At 37.7% G+C, this 22,410-nt stretch overlaps 1 protein-coding gene across 1 annotated transcript in view; it reads right to left on the reverse strand.

Moving 5' to 3' along the window:
• Window positions 1-22,410, reverse strand: part of Acss3 (acyl-CoA synthetase short chain family member 3) — a 193,712-nt gene that overhangs the window by 82,888 nt on the left and 88,414 nt on the right. The window contains exons 6-7 of the mRNA XM_021174594.3: window positions 15,328-15,408; window positions 15,149-15,244 (exon numbers count right to left, since the gene is read on the reverse strand). Of these exons, the coding sequence (XP_021030253.1) occupies window positions 15,149-15,244; window positions 15,328-15,408 (177 nt within the window). The remainder of the gene's footprint in view (window positions 1-15,148; window positions 15,245-15,327; window positions 15,409-22,410) is intronic.

Below are 22,410 nucleotides of genomic sequence, written 5' to 3' on the forward strand. Positions count from 1 at the left end.
CCATGGCTTCAGAGCTGGCCACGCTTTTTATTGAATAACCGGGGATTCCTCCCCGATAGAGGCTAATTCTCCTCCCCTGCAGCCATTACTTGCTTTAAGATCTTTGTATAGTGGTAGAACCCCAGTCAGTTAGGCCACTTCCTCATCATGATGTGTATTGATGCTGTCATTGCTCTTGTTTTGTTTATTCAGCTATTTCTCTTAGAGACTTTCTGTTTTCTAATTGTTGATAATTTCTTGCTTTATTCATTAATGAATTTACGTTTCTCATAGATATATACTTACAGGAGAACATTTTACACACAGGGCTCGTGTGTGTGTGTGTGTGTGTGTGTGTGTGTGTGTGTGTGTGCAGGTACATGTGTGTGTATGTGTGTGTTTGTGTGTGTGTGCAGGTATGTGTGTGTGTGCGTGTGTGTGTGTGTGTGTGTGTGTGTGTGTGTGTGTGTGTATGCATGTCTATGACATCTATGTCTGTTAAATACATGAAGTACTATGTGGTCTGGATATTTCCACATATTAGAAGTTTAATACCTAATATATTCTGTGGAGGAAGGGTCTTTAAAGAGACATTTAGAGGGCAGGAGCTCTATCCCCCTTCATAAACTGATTAACACTGCTATCCAGAGTCTGCAGGAGTAGATTTGTTCTCTCATCTATTTATTTTCCTACAACTTATGGATAGTTCCTACCCCCTGCTTGCAGGGTATAACAAGATTCCGTGCTGTAAACAAACAGTAGGTATTCTTTACCCTTCAAAACTGTGAGAAAAAATAACTACTCTTAAAATCAGTCTGTGGCATACTGTTAGAGCAGTTCTAAATGAATATATCCTGAAGAACTGTAGATGTCTAGTTCCAGTTGTTGTTGTTGTTGTTTTTATTTTGCTCTTCACCTGTCTTTTGCCAGCTATGTAAAGCACACTGGGAAGTCATTTTAAAATGAGACTAATCCCAGTTAAGAAGCCATTGCCCCCATCTAGGTGATTAGCATCTATGTATCTCCAGAAATAGAAACTTACTTCTGGAAGCGTTAGTGTCAAGTAAATGATACAGAGCATGCAATTGGCAACTCTGTGGGCCCGGTGCAGAGCTAATTAGAGGTCTGACATATTTAGCATTCTCAGTAGTCACAGAGAACATTTATCTGCGGCACAGCTAGTAGTTCACAGCTTCTAGTAGGATGTTTTTTACCCCTGTGCTCTTCCATGCTAATTGATTTTCAATCACTCTGCTACAGTGTACTAGAGGGAAACATTAAGAATTTCTTTTTATTCACAGTGATCACTGAGTGTGGGCTATAAGCAGAGAAGTTAAATATCTTCTTGCTAATCACACAAGCTGACTTCTAGGCAAGCAGTGAAGCACTATAGCTTCACTATCTGGCTTTGTACGATGCTTAAGTCCTTCAACATGTCCAGCCCTGCCCACACACCTTGAACCTACTTATATTTTTCTATTAAAAAAACTCCACACATCGATCCCTCAAAATTATGTAAATCTTGTCTTAAAGGTGACTCAAGACACACTAGTCCCTCAAGTTCACCTTAGCCATCCTGCCTCACGTTCCTAGAGTGTAATGCTGTTTCACGTCTATGCTGGAACCTATTTCCCACTGCCCACCTCCCCAGTGTGCTTTGCTTCTCAGTTCCTGCTACTGTCTCTCAGGTTTCAATTTTTACTTTATGCTGCTTCTCTTTTGTTAAGCCTCCTGTGGTTCAACCAACTTCTAGTCTTAATGTTCTTTTCTATGAGTTTCTTGATTGACTTGGAGAATTAAATGATTAAATCAGCTAGCTATTGAAGCTTGCCGCAGCCTCAAAACGGACACATCAATTTCAGTCAGAGGTCTGAATAGCATGAAGAAAGTAGTGATCAAAACCGAAAAACAGTATGTTCTCCTCAACTGGCCTTTCTTCCCACTGCATAAGTACAGTTTATAACTGTTTTTTTCCTAGTTGAAGCCATCAGAGCTATATTCAATGTTCTTATCTTTCTAATGCTGGCCACTTGGCACCTCCACAGTCGCCCTGTTCCTTAATATTGAACGTTATGAATAATATGGCTATATATTGAACACGATGAATAAAGTGGCTATGTTAAACCATCCCTGCATCCCTGGAATGAAACCTACTTGGTCATGATGGATGATTGTTTTGAGGTGTTCTTGGATTCGGTTAGTGAGAATTTTATTGAGTATTTTTGGATCGATATTCATAAGGGAAATTAGTCTGATGTTCTCTATCTCACATAAAAGCAGAGACAGTGAAACCTATAGAGGAGAAAGTGGGGAAAAGCCTCGAAGATATGGGCACAGGGGAAAAATTCCTGAATAGAAGAGCAATGGCTTCTGCTGTAAGATCTAGAATCGACAAATGGGACCTCATAAAATTGCAAAGCTTCTGTAAGGCAAAAGAAATTGTCAATAAGTCAAAAAGGCCACCAACAGATTGGGAAAGGATCTTTACCTATCCTAAATCAGACAGGGGACTAATATCCAATATATATAAAGAACTCAAGAAGGTGGACTCCAGAAAATCAAATAACCCCATTAAAAAATGGAGCTCAGAGCTAAGCAAAGAATTCTCACCTGAGTAATACCGAATGGCTGAGAACCACCTGAAAAAATGTTCAGCATCCTTAATCATCAGGGAAATGCAAATCAAAACAACCCTGAGATTCCACCTCACACCAGTCAGAATGGCTAAGATCAAAAATTTAGGTGATAGCAGATGCTGGCAAGGATGTGGAGAAAGAGGAACACTCCTCCATTGGTGGGATTGCAAGCTTGTACAATCACTCTGGAAATCAGTCTGGCAGTTCCTCAGAAAATTGGACATAGTACTACTGGAGGATCCCGCAAAACCACTCCTGGGCATATATCCAGAAGATGTTCCAACTGGTAAGAAGGGCACATGCTCCACTATGTTCATAGCAGCCTTATGTATAATAGCCAGAAGCTGGAAAGAACCCAGATGCCCCTCAACAGAGGAATGGATACAGAAAATGTGGTACATTTACACAATGGAGTACTACTCAGCTATTAAAAAGAATGAATTTATGAAATTCCTAGGCAAATGGATGGACCTGGAGGGCATCATCATGAGTGAGGTAACCCAATCTCAAAAGAACTCACATGATATGTACTCACTGATAAGTGGATATTAGCCCAGAAACTTATAAGACTCAAGATACAAGATACAATTTGCAAAACACATGAAACTCATGAAGAATGAAGACCAAAGTGTGGACACTTTGCCCCTTCTTAGAATTGGGAATAAAACACCCATGGAAGGAGTTACAGAGACAAAGTTTGGAGCTGAAATGAAAGGATGGACCATCTAGGGACTGCCATAACCAGGGATCCATCCTACAATCAGCTTCCAAACGCCTACACCATTGCATACACTAGCAAGATTTTGCTGAAAGTACCCAGATATAGCTGTCTCTTGTGAGGCTATTCTTGGTTCTAGCAAACACAGAAGTGAATGCTCACAGTCAGCTATTGGATGGATCACAGGGCCCCCAATGGAGGAGCTAGAGAAAGTACCCAAGGAGCTAAAGGGGTCTGCAACCCTATAGGTGGAACAACAATATGAACTAACCAGTATCCCCCAGATCTCGTGTCTCTAGCTGCATATGTAGCAGAAGATGGCCTAGTTGGCCATCATTGAAAAGAGAGGCCCATTGTTCTTGCAAACTAATATGCCTCAGTACAGGGGAATGCCAGGGCCAAGAAGTGGGAGTGGGTAAGTAGGGGAGTGGGGGAAAGGGTATGAGGGACTTTTGGGATAGCATTGGAAATGTAAATTAAGAAAATACCTAGTAAAATATATGGCTATATTATTCTGATCAGCTATGAAATTACCAAATGTCTATAGAAAGGATAAAGGAGGCAGACTTGAAAACCTAATTTCATCATCCAAGGCCACTAGAAGTTATTTAATAGTTGCAGGCCCATGTTTTTTATTACTATAAGTCAGAGGTTCAAAATCCTGTTTTATAGATTTGTAGTGTTGATTCATATATGGAAAGTGCTTAGAAGATTTCTGATTCCCCAAGACTCAATCAATAATAGCGATTTTCTCCTCACTTTCTTGTAAACAAACTCTTCCCTTTTATAAGACATAATGTTCTCTTAAAAATTAATGGACAGGTATCAGAGGTAGCTTTCCATTCTCTTTTGGAATACCCTCCATAGCTGGTATCTCTGTGAAGTTGACTAGGATTTTTTTTCTGCTTGCACTTTTCATACTATAGGAGAGATTTCTTATTTTGATACTGTCCTTATTTGCTTGAGTTCCATTTGTCAGATCGATTTTAATTCTTTGGCTATATTTTCAACTCCTAGAGTGCAAGGACCATATCTGATGCCTATTCTGCTTCCCCTTCACATCCTCTAGAACAACATGGTTCACAATATGCTCTTGTAAACATTGCCCATTAGGTTATGACACATTTTACCTGTCTGCTCTAACACCACACAGGTATATATAAAGAAAACAAACCCAAAAATAAATATCTCTGCACTGCTTTCCATTGAAGAATTTAAGAGATGTTGGTGTCTGCTTCATATTTTTTTATTTAAGAAGATCAAATTATACAAACCCAAACACAGTGATAAATTAGTGATTTTCCTCATTGCAAACACTCAGTAGATTGCTGCTATGCTACATGTAAGAAAAAGGGAGGAAAAAAGTTTTTCCATCAGATTAGTGAAACAGGAAATCCATATGTCTCTTATTAAGTGTATTACTTAGTTATATAACAGCTACAAGTCTTAAAGGAAGTGAAATTCTATGTCTTTGAGAATGAAATAAAAAATAAGAGAAAATATATAACAATTCAAATAATGCATAGTGGAATACAACTATACATTCTTTTAAGAGTTGGATTGTTTTGTTTGTTTGTTTGTTTGTTTTTCTAAGAGTAAATTGAGAAACATTACTAGTGAATTTTTGCAAAGCAATACACAGCATAATCTCACGAAAAGTATAAATCCAGGGTTGCACAGACATCCCAGAGCATACATTCCAAGATTAGATAGCTAGCTTTAGTTTGTCATCTACAAAGGCAACTGCTAAGTATTTCTAATTTTTAATATTCTCAAATATGAAATTTTCATACTTGAAAATATCCTAAAATCTATGAAATGGTTATAATTACTTACAATTTACTGATAAATTATACATATATAAAATGTGTTTATACTTTCACATTCACATACAAATATTTCCCTGAGGTTTTAAGTTGAATTCACATATGCCATCCCAGTGGCATCCTATGCAATACAGGAGAATGCAGAGCTCATTTTTATGCTGTTCCTTCTATAAAGAACAGAGGCAGGGTCACCTCAACTTTCAATTCATTTTACTATTCAGGAAAAAGACAGGCATGTAATAAAAGGTTAACAAGCTTCACTGTCCTGAAGTCCTCTAACCTAGAGATTGAAATGAGAAGTCGGAGGTTATAAATATGTGGGTTGTGGCAAGCCATGAGAACTGTTGTTTCTCTCAGATGAAAGCTTCAAAGCCAGACTTATTTCTCTCAAAAGCTCTACTCATAAAGGACAGATCCTTGAGCAGAGAGACCCTTGGGATAATCTCCACATCTGCCCCTCTTTCTTCAAAGTTGCTGGTAGCATGATGACGGGCACCTAGTGTGCTGCTCCGTCAGCCTTGGCTTAGAAGAGAATTAATGGGCTCCAAAGGGAGCTGCCTCCAGTATTCCAGTGACCACTCCCCTGTTGTGAGGGCAAACAAGCTTTAAAAGAAGAAATGTGGTCTACTTAAAACACAGCATCTTATAATAGCTGGAATGCAGAAGAATGAGTCATTTGTGTTTTAATTTTTAATAGCCTATCCCAGAGAAAAAATACTTTGCATTTTTTGAGTATTGACTTATAAGGACTCTCAAAAAATTAACTTTATTTTTATGATGTGGCAATTATTCTACATGCTTTGTGAGAATTGATCAGCTAAATGATACAAAGGGATTGCTGTATTTAATCTGAATCTCAGAAGGTAAGTCACTGGCCTGAAGCAGAACAGACACAGAACTGCTAGGATCCTTGCCATTGAGACTGTAACACACAATAGCAGTTTCTCCAACAAATATAATATTATCATTAATTTCTAAAAGGAAACGAGAGTGAAATCCAGAGGCTAGCATGAATTTCAAACACAAAGGTTAAAACAATATACCAAGAAATACATTTTATTCTGAAAGAGGCAAATGATCCAAAAAGGAGTTGCAGAATTGGAAGCTGGAGAATGTGTGTCAGTTTTCTCCTTTCAAGTATGAGAAATGCATTCCTAAAGAAGTTGAATTTGCTCAATGACCCAACATAGGAGAATTCTAGGGCACTAAGGAGGGAGTGTGTTTGTGTGTGTGTGTGTGTGGGGGGAGTACCCTCATAGAAGAAGTGGGGGGAAGAGGATAGAGGTCTTGTGGAGGGATAAAATAGAAAGGTGGATAGCATAGCATGACATATATATATATATATATATATATATATATATATATATATATACAATTAAAAAAAATAAGTTGAATTTACCCAGGGTCATAATAGTAAATAAAGGGAAATATTAAAATTCCTGGTCCAGACCAGTGACCATGCTTCTACACCATAATTCAGAATGTTAAGTCTTTTACTTTTTTAGAGCAATCCTTTGAAGTTCATTATTGAATTATTAACAACCATCCATCCTAGTTAGCCAGAAGAGAATATTGAAGAACTTGCAAGCTTGTACAACCACTCTGGAAATCAGTCTGGCGGTTCCTTAGAAAATTGGACATAGTACTACCAGAGGATCCCGCAATACCTCTCCTGGGCATATATCCAGAAGATGTCCCAACCGGTAAGAAGGACACATGCTCCACTATGTTCATAGCAGCCTTATTTATAATAGCCAGAAGCTGGAAAGAACCCAGATGCCCCTCAACAGAGGGATGGATACAGAAAATTTGGTACATTTACACAATGGAGTACTATTCAGCTATTAAAAAGAATGAATTTATGAAATTCCTAGGCAAATGGATGGACCTGGAGGGCATCATCATGAGTGAAGTAACACAATCACAAAGGAACTCACACAATATACTCACTGATAACTGGATATTAGCCCAAAACTTAGGATACCCAAGATAGAAGATACAATTTGCTAAATGCAATGAAACTCAAGAAGAATGAAGACCAAAGTGTGGACACTGTGCCCCTTCTTAGAATTGGGAACAAAACACCCATGGAAGGAGTTACAGAGACAATGTTTGGAGCTGTGACGAAAGGATGGACCATCTAGAGACTGCCATATCTAGGGATCCATCCCATAATCAGCTTCCAAACGCTGACACCATTGCATACACTAGCAAGATTTTGCTGAAAGGACCCAGATATAGCTGTCTCTTGTGAGACTATGCCGCAGCCTAGCAAACACAGAAGAGGATGCTCACAGTCAGCTATTGGATGGATCACAGGGCTCCCAATGTAGGAGCTAGAGAAAGTACCCAAGGAGCTAAAGGGATCTGCAGCCCTATAGGTGGAACAACATTATGAACTAACCAGTACCCCGGAGCTCTTGACTCTAGCTGCATATATATCAAAAGATGGCCTAGTCGACCACCACTGGAAAGAGAGGCCCATTGGACATGCAAACCTTATATGCCCCAGTACAGGGGAATGCCAGGGCCAAAAAAATGGGAATGGGTGGGTAGGGAAGTGGGGGGGGTATGGGGAACTTTTGGGATAGCATTGGAAATGTAATTGAGGAAAATATGTAATAAAAAATATTAAAAATTAAAAAAAAAAGAATCACTTGCTGCGACCAGATCTAAACTCCTCTGTAAGAATGCAAGTAGGCCTCTCACTCTCTGTGATGCCGAGGATGGCCTTGAACTCCTTATATCTCTGTGGCCTAGGATCCTGGGTTTTTCTGGTGCTGAAGATACAAACCAGGGCTTTCCTTGAGCTAGGTAAGTAGCCTACCAGCAGAACTATATCATCAGCTTTCTGAGGGCTCCTAAATTTTTTAGTATATTGGAACAACAATAGTTCTGTCCAAATCAAGTATACTAGCTAGGTTCTGGCTTAATCTCATGATAGATAGAACAGTAACCATAACTAGTGCTATCCGTTGGACCTAGGTAATAACTTAGCTAAAGAACACTCTGCTGGTTTCTTGCTCAACAACACTGCTGCCAAGGAGTACACATGAGTACACTGGATTCAGAAAGGAAAATGTGTGTATAGGACACGCATATGCAGCTGGTGCACAACAAATTTAAAAGCAAACACAGGTTCTACAAGAATTCCTTGCTCTTGAGAAATAATCTTAGGCTTTACTCTTCATTTAGCAGTCAGAAAGAATAGGCAAATAAGTAGAAGACAGAGAAAGACCAAAAAGCATATATGCATATATTCACCATGTGACATTTTTGTGCCTGATACTAAGATATCTGCTACTGTGTGCCATGGACCTCATTCCAGGCTTATTATATTAAAGGGTAGACTATGACAGTGTCCCATTCCTCTCTGCCCTTGCTTCTTTGCTGCCACGTACTTCCTGTTTTCTCTCCCTGCGCTGTCATAGGCCCACTGTAACTGAACCGAGCAAGGACAGACTGAAACCACTCTAACTATGAACCCAAATTAGTAATTTTATTTATATTTAGAATGATTACCTTAGATAGTTTGTCACGGGTGCAAAAAGACAGCTAAGTAGCTACCAAAACGAACCTCTGTCCTCATCCATATGATACTGGAGTTAGGACTGTTACAATCAACATTACATCAATAAAATAGCAGTCTGAAGGGTTCTGTTAATTTTGTTCCTCTCAAGAGTATGAAAATCAATTGTGAGGATCTGTTTTAACTATTAGATACAAAATAGAGTCTTCAAATGTATTCAACTAATAACAGTGAACCTTTGTCTATAAGAACGAAATCTATCTGAATAAAGCAGGGATGCTACGCAAAACTCAGGTGATTCTTCTCTCTCTCTCTCTCTCTCTCTCTCTCTCTCTCTCTCTCTCTCTCTCTCTCTCTCTCTCTTTTGTGAGGCAGAGAAATCCTTTATTGTCACAGTAAGCAAGTTCACTCATCTCTTCAACAGTTTTAGGAATCACAAAAATGCAGAATTCACACAATAAAGAATAACACAGATCCAAGTAAGAGCAGAAAGGAACAAGCAAACGTTCTAGAAGATCCTGAAAAGAAATGGGACTGCAACAGACAGCCAAGTCAGTGCAACACAAGGCACTGGATTACTGTGCAAAAGAGTTTGGTCTCATTCAAGAAATCAAAGAAATGATTCTCACTAAAGAAGTATCCCACAATCAGCCACCAAATGTAGACACTATTGCATATGCCAGCAAGATTTTGCTGAAAGGACCCTGTTATAGCTGTCTCTTGTGAGTCTTTGCCAGTGCCTGGCAAATACAGAAGTGAATGCTCACAGTCATCTATAGGATGGAACACAGGGCTCCCAATGGAGGAGCTAAAGAAAGTACCCAAGGAGCTGAAGGGGTCTGCAACCCTATAGGTGGAACAACATTATGAACAAATCAGTACCCCCAGAGCTCATGTCTCTAGCTGCATATGTAGTAGAAGATGGCCTACTCAGCCATCATCAGGAAGAGAGGCCCCTTGCTATTGCAAACTTTATATGCCCCAGTACAGGAGAATGCCAGGGCCAAGAAGTGGGAGTGAGTGGGTAGGGGAGCAGGGCAGGGGCAGGATATAGGGGACTTTTGGGATAGCATTTGAAATGTAAATGAAGAAAATATCTAATAAAAGAAAAAGGAGGAACAAAGTACCCATGGAAGGAGTTATAGACACCAAGTGTGGAGCAGAGACTGAAGGCCATCCAGAGACTGCCCCAACTGGGGATCCATCACATATACAGTCACTAAACCCAGACACTAGTGTGGATTCCAACAAGTGCTTGCTGATAGGAGCCTGATATAGCTGTCTCCTGAGGGGCTTTTCCAGTGTCTGAGAAATACAGAGGTAGATGCTCTCAACCCACCATTGGATGTCGCACAGGGTTCCCAATGGAGAATTAGAGAAAGGACACAAGAAGCTAAAGGGGTTTGCAGCCTCATAGGAAGAACAACAATATGATCCAGCCAGTAGCTCCAGAGCTCCCAGGGAGTAAACCACCAACCAAAGAGTACACATGGAGGGACCCACATCTCCAGCTGCATATGTAGCAGAGGATGGCCTTATCAGTCATCAGTGGGAGGAGAGGCCCTTGGTCCTGTGAAGGCTTGATGCCCCAATGTAAGGGAAAGTCAGGGCCAGGAAGTGGGAGTGGGTGGGTCCGTGAACAGTGAAAGGGGGGAAGGAATAGGGGATTTTCAGAGAGGAAACCAGGAAAGGGGATAACATTTTGAAATGTAAATAAAGAAAATATGTAATAATAGAAGAAAAAAACACATCTAATAAATAAAAGACATAAAGTGCATATACAAATCAGTTTAATAGTCAATACAACATGAGAAGAAAGAATAATGCACAGATACAGGCCATAGTAATCTTGCAAGGAGTTTATCTAGGAAATATAAGCAGAATAAAAACACAGAGCTAATAAAATGGTATTAATAGCCCCAATTTTAGGCGAAAGGAAGGGAAATCATGACTGGAGGCTGACAACAATTTTGAGAGAGGAGGGATGCAAGTGAGAAAGAGAATTCAACTTAATTTCCAAAGCATAGGTGAAGTATGTAATGCACACCATTACTGAAAGCTGGAAGCCTAGCTTTTGATTGCCACGTGCCTTTATAAATCTGATTAGGTCATTGCAATACAGTGTGGCCAGCCCTGCAGTAGATGCTGCTCAATAGGCAACTCCACCACATAAAAAGCACAAATAGGTATGGAGACATTTTTCAAGGGATGGTATGATTCAAGCTGAGGTCTCACAGACAAGAAACATTCTCCAAGTACCTTTTGGCCATACAACCAAAGGACTCTCCATCCTAATACAGAGACATATGATAGCACATGTTCACTCTAGCCAAAACATCATACAGCCTAGATGTCTGTCAACAGACAAATGGATAAAGAGAGCTTGGTACATTTACACAATGAGAACATAGTCAGCTGTTTAAAGAGAAGAATATCAGGAAATCTGTAACTAAATGGATGCAGATAGAAAATTCCATCCTGACAGAAGTAACCCAGACACAAAGACAGATAAGCTATGTATTCACTTATATGTGGATATTGGCTGTTAAATCTTCAATAAACAGGCTACAGTCTGTATAACTACAGAGGTTAGGTAAAGGGTAAGAGCCTGGGGGGTGAATCTTCAGAGGGAGGGCAAATTAAATAGGTAATTATAGATGGATGCTGATGATGCATTTGAAGGATTTAAACAATTTAATCTAACAATGGTGGGGAGAGAAGAGAGTTTTAAGAGACAACAGAAGTAGGGCCATTTAGCTAGGGGCCATTTAAGGGGTCATATGGAATCCTAACATAGTACAAGCTTTAACTGAGGAAACAAATCACACTTATGGGCAGAGTACATAACCAACAGTAGACTGCCAACACAAATTAGCTCAGTGGTATTTTTGGAAAAGTTTGTCTCATAGTTATTTGTCTGGGAATTTCTTCCCCCTTTGCAGTTATTTGTTGTTGTAGTTGTTGTTTTGCGCATATATGATGGTTTCTGGTTTTGTATTCTTGTGATTTCTGGGTGTGCTAGTGTACGTGTCTCTGGATGTATATGTGTTTCTTGTGCTTTTTCTTTGGCATTGTTTTTCTGTTTGTTTGTTTTTTTCTATTCTGGTTTGTTAGTTTTTATATCAGCATCACCATCATCATCATTTAGATGTCTGCTTCCTTTCTAGTGAGAGAGAGAAAGAAGTGATGTATATTTGCATGGGTAAGAAAGTCAGGACGCTCTGGAAGAGTTGAAGAGAGGGGATGATAATGAGAGCATCGTGCACTAAACGTCTACTTTAAATATACATAATATCAGAGAAAAAGAATGAGAAGAGAATTCTGATCGAAGAGACTTGCTCACCAGCTGACTTGCATACAAGTTACACACCGAGCGCATGTGCTGTACTTCTATAGCTTGTCAGATATGCTCAATGTGTGCTTCTGTGATGCTGCTGCCTTTTTGTCACCTGGGCTCCTATCACTAACTTCTCACCCATGATACTGTCAGTAACTTTAATAAATCCATTGCTTCACACATACACATAGGCCAAAAGCAAAACAAACAAGCAAACAAAAGTCTATTCTTTGGAAGAAGAGACCAAGGAAAGTACACAAGGGAAAATTAATTGCCTGCATGTGTGGGGGGGAAATAAGTAAGGATGAAGAAAGATGTAGGTGATGATGGCTGATACCTGCTGACAGAGCAAACTCCAAAGGCCTTTGACGCTGCCACTTATGACATCAATAATGATGTCTGATAACAGACACTTCTGTGGAGTGATATTGACTGAAGACAGATTACAGTGAGATGAAGCACAAATTGAGGAGTATGAACCCAGGATAATTTGGAGAGGGCTGCTTTTCAGGAAGTCTGGGTTGTAGAGAAGAAAATAAAGGTCTGAAAGTTAGTATGTGATAACTTTTGAATGGATAAAAAAATCAAGAGTTTTCTTTTTGAGATCAGAAAACAAAAAACAAAAAAACAAGACATTCTAAGTAAGGAGGATAAAAAAAATCCAGAAAACTTACAAAGATTTAAAATATATCTTGTCAGGCACACAAAAAATGTTTATAGAATCGCTATTCTGTTTTTGAGAACATCATTCTAAGATAAACAGTCAAGCTCTCTTGGTAGTGTTAGCACATGTTTTAAATAAACAAGAAAAATATTAGAAAACCAATTCAAACTCAGATACTCATAGTCTCAGTTTTTCAACTCTGAGGTCAGCATAAGAGCACGAATGCTTACTAATGAATTCTGCTTTGTCACATTTGAATAGGCAATGTCACATTTCAAAGTAAGCATTTGATGTTAGGATTTATTTTGTTTTCTTCAAGAGGGCTGACTCAATAAAAAACACTTGATGTGCCACAAGAATGTTAGTACAGAGCAGATGTGTCAAGATTATTTCATGTGTTATATTAGAAACTCTACATGTCTATCAAGTCTGCAGGATATGAAAACACGGTGCAAGAGAAGCAAAATAGTATGAGATGCTTTAACACTTGCTTCAATGTCAATTTCTTTTTTTCAGAGACAGAGAAAACTAGCCAAATAACAATGATTATAGTGTTAAAATGGTGGAGTGTGCTGGAGAATTTCATGAAGGTAGATAATGGCCTCACATTTTTCATACAATTGTTGAGTTGCCAATTCTTAATATAAAAAATATCTAAATAATCTGATACTTTTCCCTACATGCCCTACTTATTGATCTGATATTCCTTATCCCCTAGTGAGAGACTGCTGATGTGAAAGACAGTCTATGATTGAGAAGCTGCCCATCTTTCTACTGTCAGAGATTTCATTTGTGCCTGATTATTCATAAACCATGTCGCATAATTGTATTAAGAGGCCTTAGTAAAGTACATAGATATGTGAACTGGAAAAATTTAAGTGTGGAAACATAAGATTATACCACTGCATATAGTGAATATTTTTAAAGCAACATACCAATAGCTTGCTGAGTGATAGGTAATCACTTGAAAAATTTTGAGGCAAAAGCCGTAGACAACTCAAGATCATCATATTTTATTCCTAAGATATGGTTAAAATATTATAATATTATTAGGATAAATATTATATATTATTTTTATTTTTTACTTGTGTATGTGTGAGTGAGATGGGGAAGGAGGTAAAAGGGCAGAGAGAGAGGAGCAGGGAGGGGAGAAAGAATGTATTTGTGCACTTGTGTGCTGCATGTGTCTGTGGAGGACAGAAGCTGATAGATGCCAGAGGACTGGAGTTATACGCTTTTGTGATCTGCTAGCTATGCATGCTGGGAAAGCAAACTCCAATTGTGTGCAAAAGCATTAAGCCCTCATGACCACTGAGACATCTCTCCTTATGTTTTACTTTAAATCAGAATCTGTAAAGATTTCTATATTTTCCATCTTGTTGGATTTTCCAAAAAATCTAGTATGACCTTAGATATGATACGATACTAGTTATCACATCCAGATGTTTAAAAAGTATTAAAAACTCCATTTTTCTTTCTGTGTGCACACATACATGCATGCTTGTATCATGCTATTGATTAGTCAGAGGACCACCTGCAGGAGGAGTCAGTTCTCTCTTTCTATCATGTGTGTTCTGAAGATTGAACTCAGGTCATTGTACATGGTACCAAGGAGCTTTACCTGAGAGCCCAACTTCTAACTCAGTGGTTCTCAGTCTTCCTAATGCTGAATCCAGTAATACAGTTTCTCATGGTATGGTGACCCCCAAGCATACAATTACTTGTGTTGCTACTTCAGAATGGTAATTTTGCTGCTGTTATGAATTGTAATGCAAATACCCATGATTTTGGATGGTTTATGTTGGTCATGACCTACAGGTTGTGAACCACTGTATGTTGTTGGGTATGTTGATAAGTCTTGATGTATGTGGCTGATAAACTACAGAAAGCAGGCTCCTGAGAGGAATTCCACAACACACATATAGAAATCTTATTTCACAGCAACATTAATTACTGCACTGGGGTTTTAAGTTGTTAACTATTCAGCTTCAAATCTAGTCACTCTAGATTTCTTTCTCTTTTTACATCCAAAGTTGTTATTAGAAACCATGGAAAAGATGTAATTAAGATGGGCAAGAAAGATATTTTTGTAAATCCACCAATTCTGTAGAAAAACAAAATGTGAATCTATATTGGTCGTTTTAAGATAATGCTTTCTTAGGATTCTAAAATCCACATTGCTTTGAAAATACAGCTCTCCTGGCATAGGTTTTATGTTTGTTATTGTGTTTTCTCCAGAATTTTGTTTCTATTAATTTTTTTTGCATTAGCACAATAAAAACAGGTGGCAGTTATTTTCTTCATATTTGTTTCCCTTTTGAAAAAATTTTTAAGTAAGAAACATCTATAATGATGCTTCCTGTTGCCATTCTTCCTTCACCAGTACTATCCAGGTCTGCTGATCAAGAACAGTCAGTAAAATAAGGGTCCTGTATATAGTATCACTTCTATTGTGTTACCTCATATAAAACTGTTGTGTTTCCATGGAGAAGAGGCCCATAGCAAATATAGGAATGTCCAACAACCCAGCCTAAGTCAGAAGCTGCCCACCATACCTAAAAAAAAAATAAAAACGATAATAAAACGTATGTCTTAATCAAAGAAATACCATGTGGTATAAATGTAAAATCGTGGCTACCTCTCCAGGTTTGAGTCCATATATGGAAGACATTGTCCAGTTCAACATGACAGCATAGCCCCCAGTGGGTCTAACCACACCCTTAAAGAGAAGAGACAATGAAGTTAACATTTTGAAAACTGTTAAAAGATTCACTGTCTTCATACAGTATCCCATAATTTACAGATTTAAATCATTCAATATTCTGTAAGTTACAAATTACATTGACTCATATATATTAGTAATTCAATTGCTATTTTTGATTCTCTAATAGAAACTCCAGAGCATATGTGTTCATCATTACTATTTATAGCCTAACATTGTTATATGACATTCTTAATAGTATATAAAAACATTCAATTTCACTGTCAGATAATATAATGTTTGTGGTAATACATAGTATTATATTACATTTTCGAATGCACTAAAAGAACAAAAATTGAAATTACTCAAACTAAATGCAAATTAAATAAAATTTAACAAAAGGCTAAATGAAGTTATCAGTTTGAAATATAGACCAACATAGGAACATCCATTCCCTATGATGATGACAATATGCTGTGTAGAGGAAACAAAGTTACATTCTAATTGAGCCCTAATTACACCGCTAAGTGGGAATCACACGGAACAATATGGGAGTTGAGCAACACTTAAATGATGATTTCCAGAACTCTGAACAATGCATCCTGATGAGTTAGCCTTAAGGCTAACAGATGTGTTTTATGTTGCATTTGGGGCAAATCAAGGCATTACTACATTTTCACAAATCTGTTTCCAGTACCTTCCCTTAGCTGGAAACTATGCAAACTCAACAGAGAATATTTGAAACGTGGGCACATGAATCACCAAGATAAGAATGAATGATAAATAAAATTAAATCTGTTTATTTCATCATTGTAAATATTACTGGTCATTAGTGCCAAAAGATATGGCTATTGAAAGGAGACAGCAAATGTGTACAGATTAAGAACAATAATTTAAAATTCATTTGCCCTTCAAAGCGTCTCTGAATTGTCTTCAAAACATTACGCTACTCATTCAATTAAACAAGTCTTAATTGATGGATGTTCTCTTAGTTGTACACTTTTGGTATCACTGTGTAATTTTAACACATGTATATGGTTCAGGAGATGGCAGAGAAAAAAATAAATGAAACACAGTGACTTTGCTGGAGCTCCTATTATTGTTGCTCTCCACAGCTTCCACCAATAAAACGTAGGCGTCAAACTGTGGAACAAATTGTATCTCCAACAATACCTGGTCTCTTGGCAAATATCAGGCATAGCTTTGTTAGCATTTGAGAGCTATTTTCTATGTTGTATGATGAAATTAACAGGCAGCTGCCTCTCTTGTTCACGTTGGGAATATTAGAAATTGTAAGCCTCTTTCCAATAACCATTCAATACACACTTAGTCACCAAATCTAAATACCCTAGATGAACTGTATACTATCTTCCTCTGCTAATTAGTTTCAATTAAAACATGTTAGTGTCTTTTATGGTCTAGGAACTTAACATGTGGGTATTAATCATTTTCCTAAAAACCTTCCATCCTTTTGAATAGGAAACGTCATAAAGTTTCTTTTGTCTACTATATGTTTTCGTATATTACAGTAGAGAACACTATTTAATGCCAGCAATGATTTCAATTATGATGTTTCTTTTCACTACACCTGATATAGCATTTTATTTTATTTTATTTTATTTTATTTTATTTTATTTTATTTGAAAAAATGCTTGATGTGAGCAGTTTTCATATTCTGGGATTATTTTTTTTTTACTAGCCTTGTAAAACTATTTTAACTGCTACTCAAAATATGTGAGATATAACCATTAGCCCTTCTGTTACATTTGAAAAATGGAGACAACTACTTATGAAAAGAAGAGAAACAGATGTGATCATATTTTAAGCTCAACTTTCAGGAGAAATTCCAATAAGGTAGACCAAAGCGCCTGATATTCTCGTATTCTGATATACTTGAGCACAGAAGGTTCATAGAGTTTATTCCATTTTTCTTTGTCCTTTATCTGAAGAAGCATCAGTGTGTGGGACTCAGTACTTTGTCCAATGTTCATGAAAGACTGTTTTAATTTGTATTTTTTTCTTGAATTTCATTCAGACAATATGTTTAGATCATGCTTTACCCCCAACTCCTCCCAGTTCCTCTAAACCTTCTTCCCCATCCAGTTTATGTTTTCTCTCTGTCTGTCATTCAAATATTTAATTTGAAAAAAAAACAGAAAAAATAAGAAACATCCATGCACATAAACCCCCCAAAAATCAAAATAAAGAAGCAAAATACTGAGACAAAAACCACAAATGTCAAAACAAAGAAAAATGAAATTAAACACAAAAATAAAATTGAATTGATTTTGTGTTGCCCAATGCTTGTAGACATGCAGCCTGCTCTATGGTATGGTTGATGAACCCACTTGACTCCGTTAGAGAAAAATGAGTTTCCCTTGTCCGTAGATATCAATTGCATATAGCTTCTCAGGTAGGTTTATAACCTATGTGCATTTCCACCTCTCACTGCTGGGACCCCATCTGCTTTGAACCTGTATAGGTCTTGTGCATACTTCTACAGTCCCCATGAGTTCCTATGTGTATCAGTCCTTCTAGGTAAGGAAGATGCTGTTTCCTTGGAGTTATCCTCTACCTCTGGCTCTTAAAATCTTTCCATCCCCATTCAACATAGATTGCTGAGACTTGAGAGGATGGGATCGATAAAGGTGTCCTATTTAATACTAAGTACTCCAATTTTTCTCAGTCTCTGCAAATTTTCCAGTTGTAGGTCTCTGTGTACCTAGTGCAAGAAGCAGTTCCTCTGTTGGGGGTGGAGTGGGGCACTTATCTAGGGACATAGCAGCACGCCATTAGGAATCATGTTGTTGCTATATTTCTTTAGCAGAATAATAACATTAGTCTAGGTCCATGACATATCTAGAATCATGTTCTTGGATTGTGCAGTATTGGGTATGTGCTCCATCATGGAATAGACCTTCAAAGAAATAAAAACAATGGTTGGTTACGGGCAGTGGTGGCACATACCTTTAATCCAAGCACTTGGGAGGCAGAGGCAGGAGGATTTCTGAGTTCGAGGCCAGCCTGGTCTACAGAGTGAGTTCCAGGACAGCCAGGGCTACACAGAGAAACCCTATCTCAAACAACAACAACAACAAAAAAATATGGTTGGTTACTCCCAAAACCTTTTTACTGATTTTGCATCCGTTTATATTTTAGGCGGGTCACTGTTTTAGGTCATAGAATTCATAGCTATTGATATTGATGGTTACATTTTTCTTCCAGGAGGATTCAGAGTATCTTCCAGTACCATACTCACTAGTTAGTAAGGGTGAAGCTTCTAGTTAGGCATGAAGTAGAATTTTCCAAATACAATGACACATATAAGTGTTATCTTAGTGCTGTTGCATTGTATCAAGGAATTATTTATTAACACTAATGGACAAAATTTTATATGGTAAAATGCAATGTCTAGATATTATGAAGAGTAAAGGTTTGGGCTATAAAACTAAGTATTAATGCAATTATAAAACCTAGAAGATGAATTTAAACTATGAAAATGTTTCTATTTCTCTAGAAAATTACTACTTCTTGGCATGATGCTTAAAAATTTAATGTAGAAAAGAATCAATACTTAAGCCTATGCTATCAAAAAAGAAAAAAAATCTATGAGACTTAGCCATTTAAATTATAAAAGTTAAATCAAGATCAAGTAAACTATTTAAACAACCCTATAACCCCTAAACAAATAAAGGCAGTCATTAAAAGTAGCCCAACATAAAAAAAAAAATTACCAGAGCCAGGTGGGTTTAGTGCAGAATTCTATCAGATTTTTAAAGAAGAGTTAATACCAATACTCCTCTAACTATTACACACAATAGAAACAGAACAAATACTGCTAAACTTTCTCCACAGGGCCACAGCCACTCTAATAACTAAACCATACAAAGACTCAATCAAGAAAGAGAATTTCAGACCGATTTCTCTTATGAACAGTGATGCAAAATACTCAATAAAATACACACACACCAAATCTTGGAACACATCAAAGACATCATACATCAAGATGAAGAAGGCTTCAACCTAGGGATGCAGGGATGATTCAGTATATGAAAACTCATCAAACAAATCCACCATATAAACAAAATGATAGAAAAAATTCACATGTTGGTAAAATCCAACACCCCTTCATCTTAAAGGTATTAGAGAAATCAGGGATACAAGGTATATACCTACACATAATCAAAGCACTATAAAGCAAGTCAATAACCATCATCAAACTAAATGGAGAGAAACTTCAAATATTTCCACTAAAATAAGGGACAAGCCAAGGCTGCCCACTTTCTTATGTAGTCAATCTATCACTTAAAATTCTAGCCAGAGCAATAATACAACTAAAGGATATCAAGGGGATACACATTGGAAAGGAAGAAACCAAAGTATCACTCTTTGCAGATTATATGAAGTATATACATAAGTGACCCCAAAAAGTCTACCAAAGGTGAAAACACCTTCAGTAAAGTGACTGGATACAAAATTAACTGAAAGTAATTAGTAGCCTTCCTTTATCCATAGGATAAATGGACTGTGAAAGAAATTAGGGAAACAACACCTTTTACAATAGCCATGACTATTATAAAACATCTTGGTGTAACTATAACCAAGCAGGGGTCACAGGACAAGAGCTTCAAGTTCCTGAAGAAAGAAAATGAAGAAGACATCAGAAGATGGAAAACTCTCCCGTGCTCATAGATATAGATAGGATTAACATAGTAAAAATACCAAAAGCAATCTACAAATTCAATGTAATTGCTTGAAAGAGAAATTTATATGGAGACACAAAAAATGAAGCCAGCCAAAACAGTCCTGAACAATAAAAGAATTTCGGGAAGAATCATCTCTGATCTTCCTGAAATTCTGATCTCAAGCTGTACTACAGAGCAATAGTTATAAAACTGCAGGGTATTTGTACAGAAACAGACACATTGATCAATGGAATAAACTGAAGATCCATAAATAAACCAACACACCTGTAGACATTTAATTTTTGATAAAGAATCCAAAAGCATACAATAGAAGAATTAAAGCCTCTTCAACAATTGATGCTGGACTAACTGTATGTCTACATGTAGAAGAATGAAAATAGATCCGTATTTATAACCCTGCACAAAACTCAAATCCAAGTGGATCAAGAACCTAAACATATAACCAGATACTCTGAATTTTATAGAAGAAAAAGTGGAAAATACCCTTGAACATGTTGGTACAGGACTCAATTTCCTGAGCAGAACACCAATGTCTCAGGATCTAAGATCAACAATAGATAAATGAGACTTCATGAAACTGCAAAGCTTCTGTAAGGCAAAGGACACTGTCAATAGGACAAAATGACAGTCTACATATTGGAAAGTGATTTTTACTAGCCCTACATCTGACAGAATGCTTATAACTAAAATTTACAAAGAACTCAAGAAGTTAAACACTAACAGTCCATATAACCCAATTAAAAATGGGGTACAGAACTATTGAGAGAATTCTCTACATAGGAATCTCAAATGCATTTGAGGGTGACCTTAGCAGTGAATCAAAAGAGCCAACCTTCTATACCTAAGCAGGACCCCCAGTAGAGTGATAGAGACACTAACCTGCCCACAAAACTTTCAACCCCAAATGTATCCTGTCTACAATAAATGCAGAGATGGGGAAATGGAACAGAGACTGAGGGAACGACTGGCCAATCAATTATCAGCCCAACTTGAGACCTATCCCATGGGCGAGCACCAATCCCTGACACTATTAATGATACTCTGATATGCTTGCAGACAGGCACATATAGTACTCTAAGAGACTCCACCCCACTGCTGACTCAAATAGATACAAACACCCACAGCCAAATAGATGGTGGAGTTTGGGGATTCTTGGAGGAAAAGTAAAGAGGATTGCAGGCCCCAAAGAGGATAGGGACTCCATAAGAACACCAATACAGTCAACTAATCTGGCCCCTTGGGCTCTCATAGACAGAACCAACCAAAGAACATACACCAGCTGGAATAAGGCCTCTCCATACATATGTATCAGAGTGGCAGCTTGGTCTTCATGTGGGGTCTTAAACTGGAACAGGGGCTATCCCAAAAGCTGTTGGCTGTACCTGGGATATGTTCTTCTAGCTGGGCTGACTTGTCTGGCCTTGGGTGGAGAGGAACTGACTAGCCTTGCGTATACTTGCAGGGTCAGGGTCTGGATATATCCAGGGTGTACCCACCCACTCAGAGGAGAAGGAGATGGGGGTTGGAGGAAGGATTGAGGGAGGTATTGATCAGGACAAAGCAGTGAGCAAGTTGTAAAATGAATAAGTAAAAAGATAAAATTAAATTTAAAAAATTAGACAGCATCAGTGCATTAATCAACTATAGTTATGTAATTTGCCCAGGCATCCTGAAATATTCAGACAATAGACTATAAATTTCTGAGACTTCTTAATGGTGTAGAAATAAGGAACTACACAGACTCATATTCACAGTGTGGATATTTTATGAGTGCATAAGTAAAAGAAGAAAGAAATATTAGGTTTTAACAGACGTTATTATAAATATTATCTCACTAATAAAAGAGAAGCATGTTTTGTTTCTTGCCTCTAACCGTGGTTGTCAGGTAAGGATAATTGCAATGTGAAGGAGAAATGTTGTTCACACTCAGAACACCAAGTCATTGCATTCTCAGAAGAGAAATTAATAAGAATCTAAAAATAGATGTTTTTAAGAGTCATTCTTGCTACATTGCCTAGGCTGGCCTCAAACACCTGATCCCAAGAAACCCTCCTACCTTCAGCACCAAGTACAAGAAACTATAGTTGTGTTTGCCAAGCCTGGTTCTAAAGAGTGTAATTTTAAAGTAAATATTAATTACTGTGGTTAAAGTAAAAGTATTTATTCAAGAATAATGTTTCCCTTAGGTATTTCAGTCTTTTCAGTGTCTGTTACCACTTTCTACCTGTGTTTATACTCCATCTTAAATGCAAAAGCCTTAGGAATCTAATGCGATCTCAGAAAACCCCATGCAGTACCAACATTCTGGACTCTG

The sequence above is a fragment of the Mus caroli genome, unplaced genomic scaffold, assembly GCF_978045245.1.
Source record: "Mus caroli unplaced genomic scaffold, Mus_caroli_1 scaffold_9, whole genome shotgun sequence".
In the NCBI taxonomy this organism is placed as follows: Eukaryota; Metazoa; Chordata; class Mammalia; order Rodentia; family Muridae; genus Mus; species Mus caroli.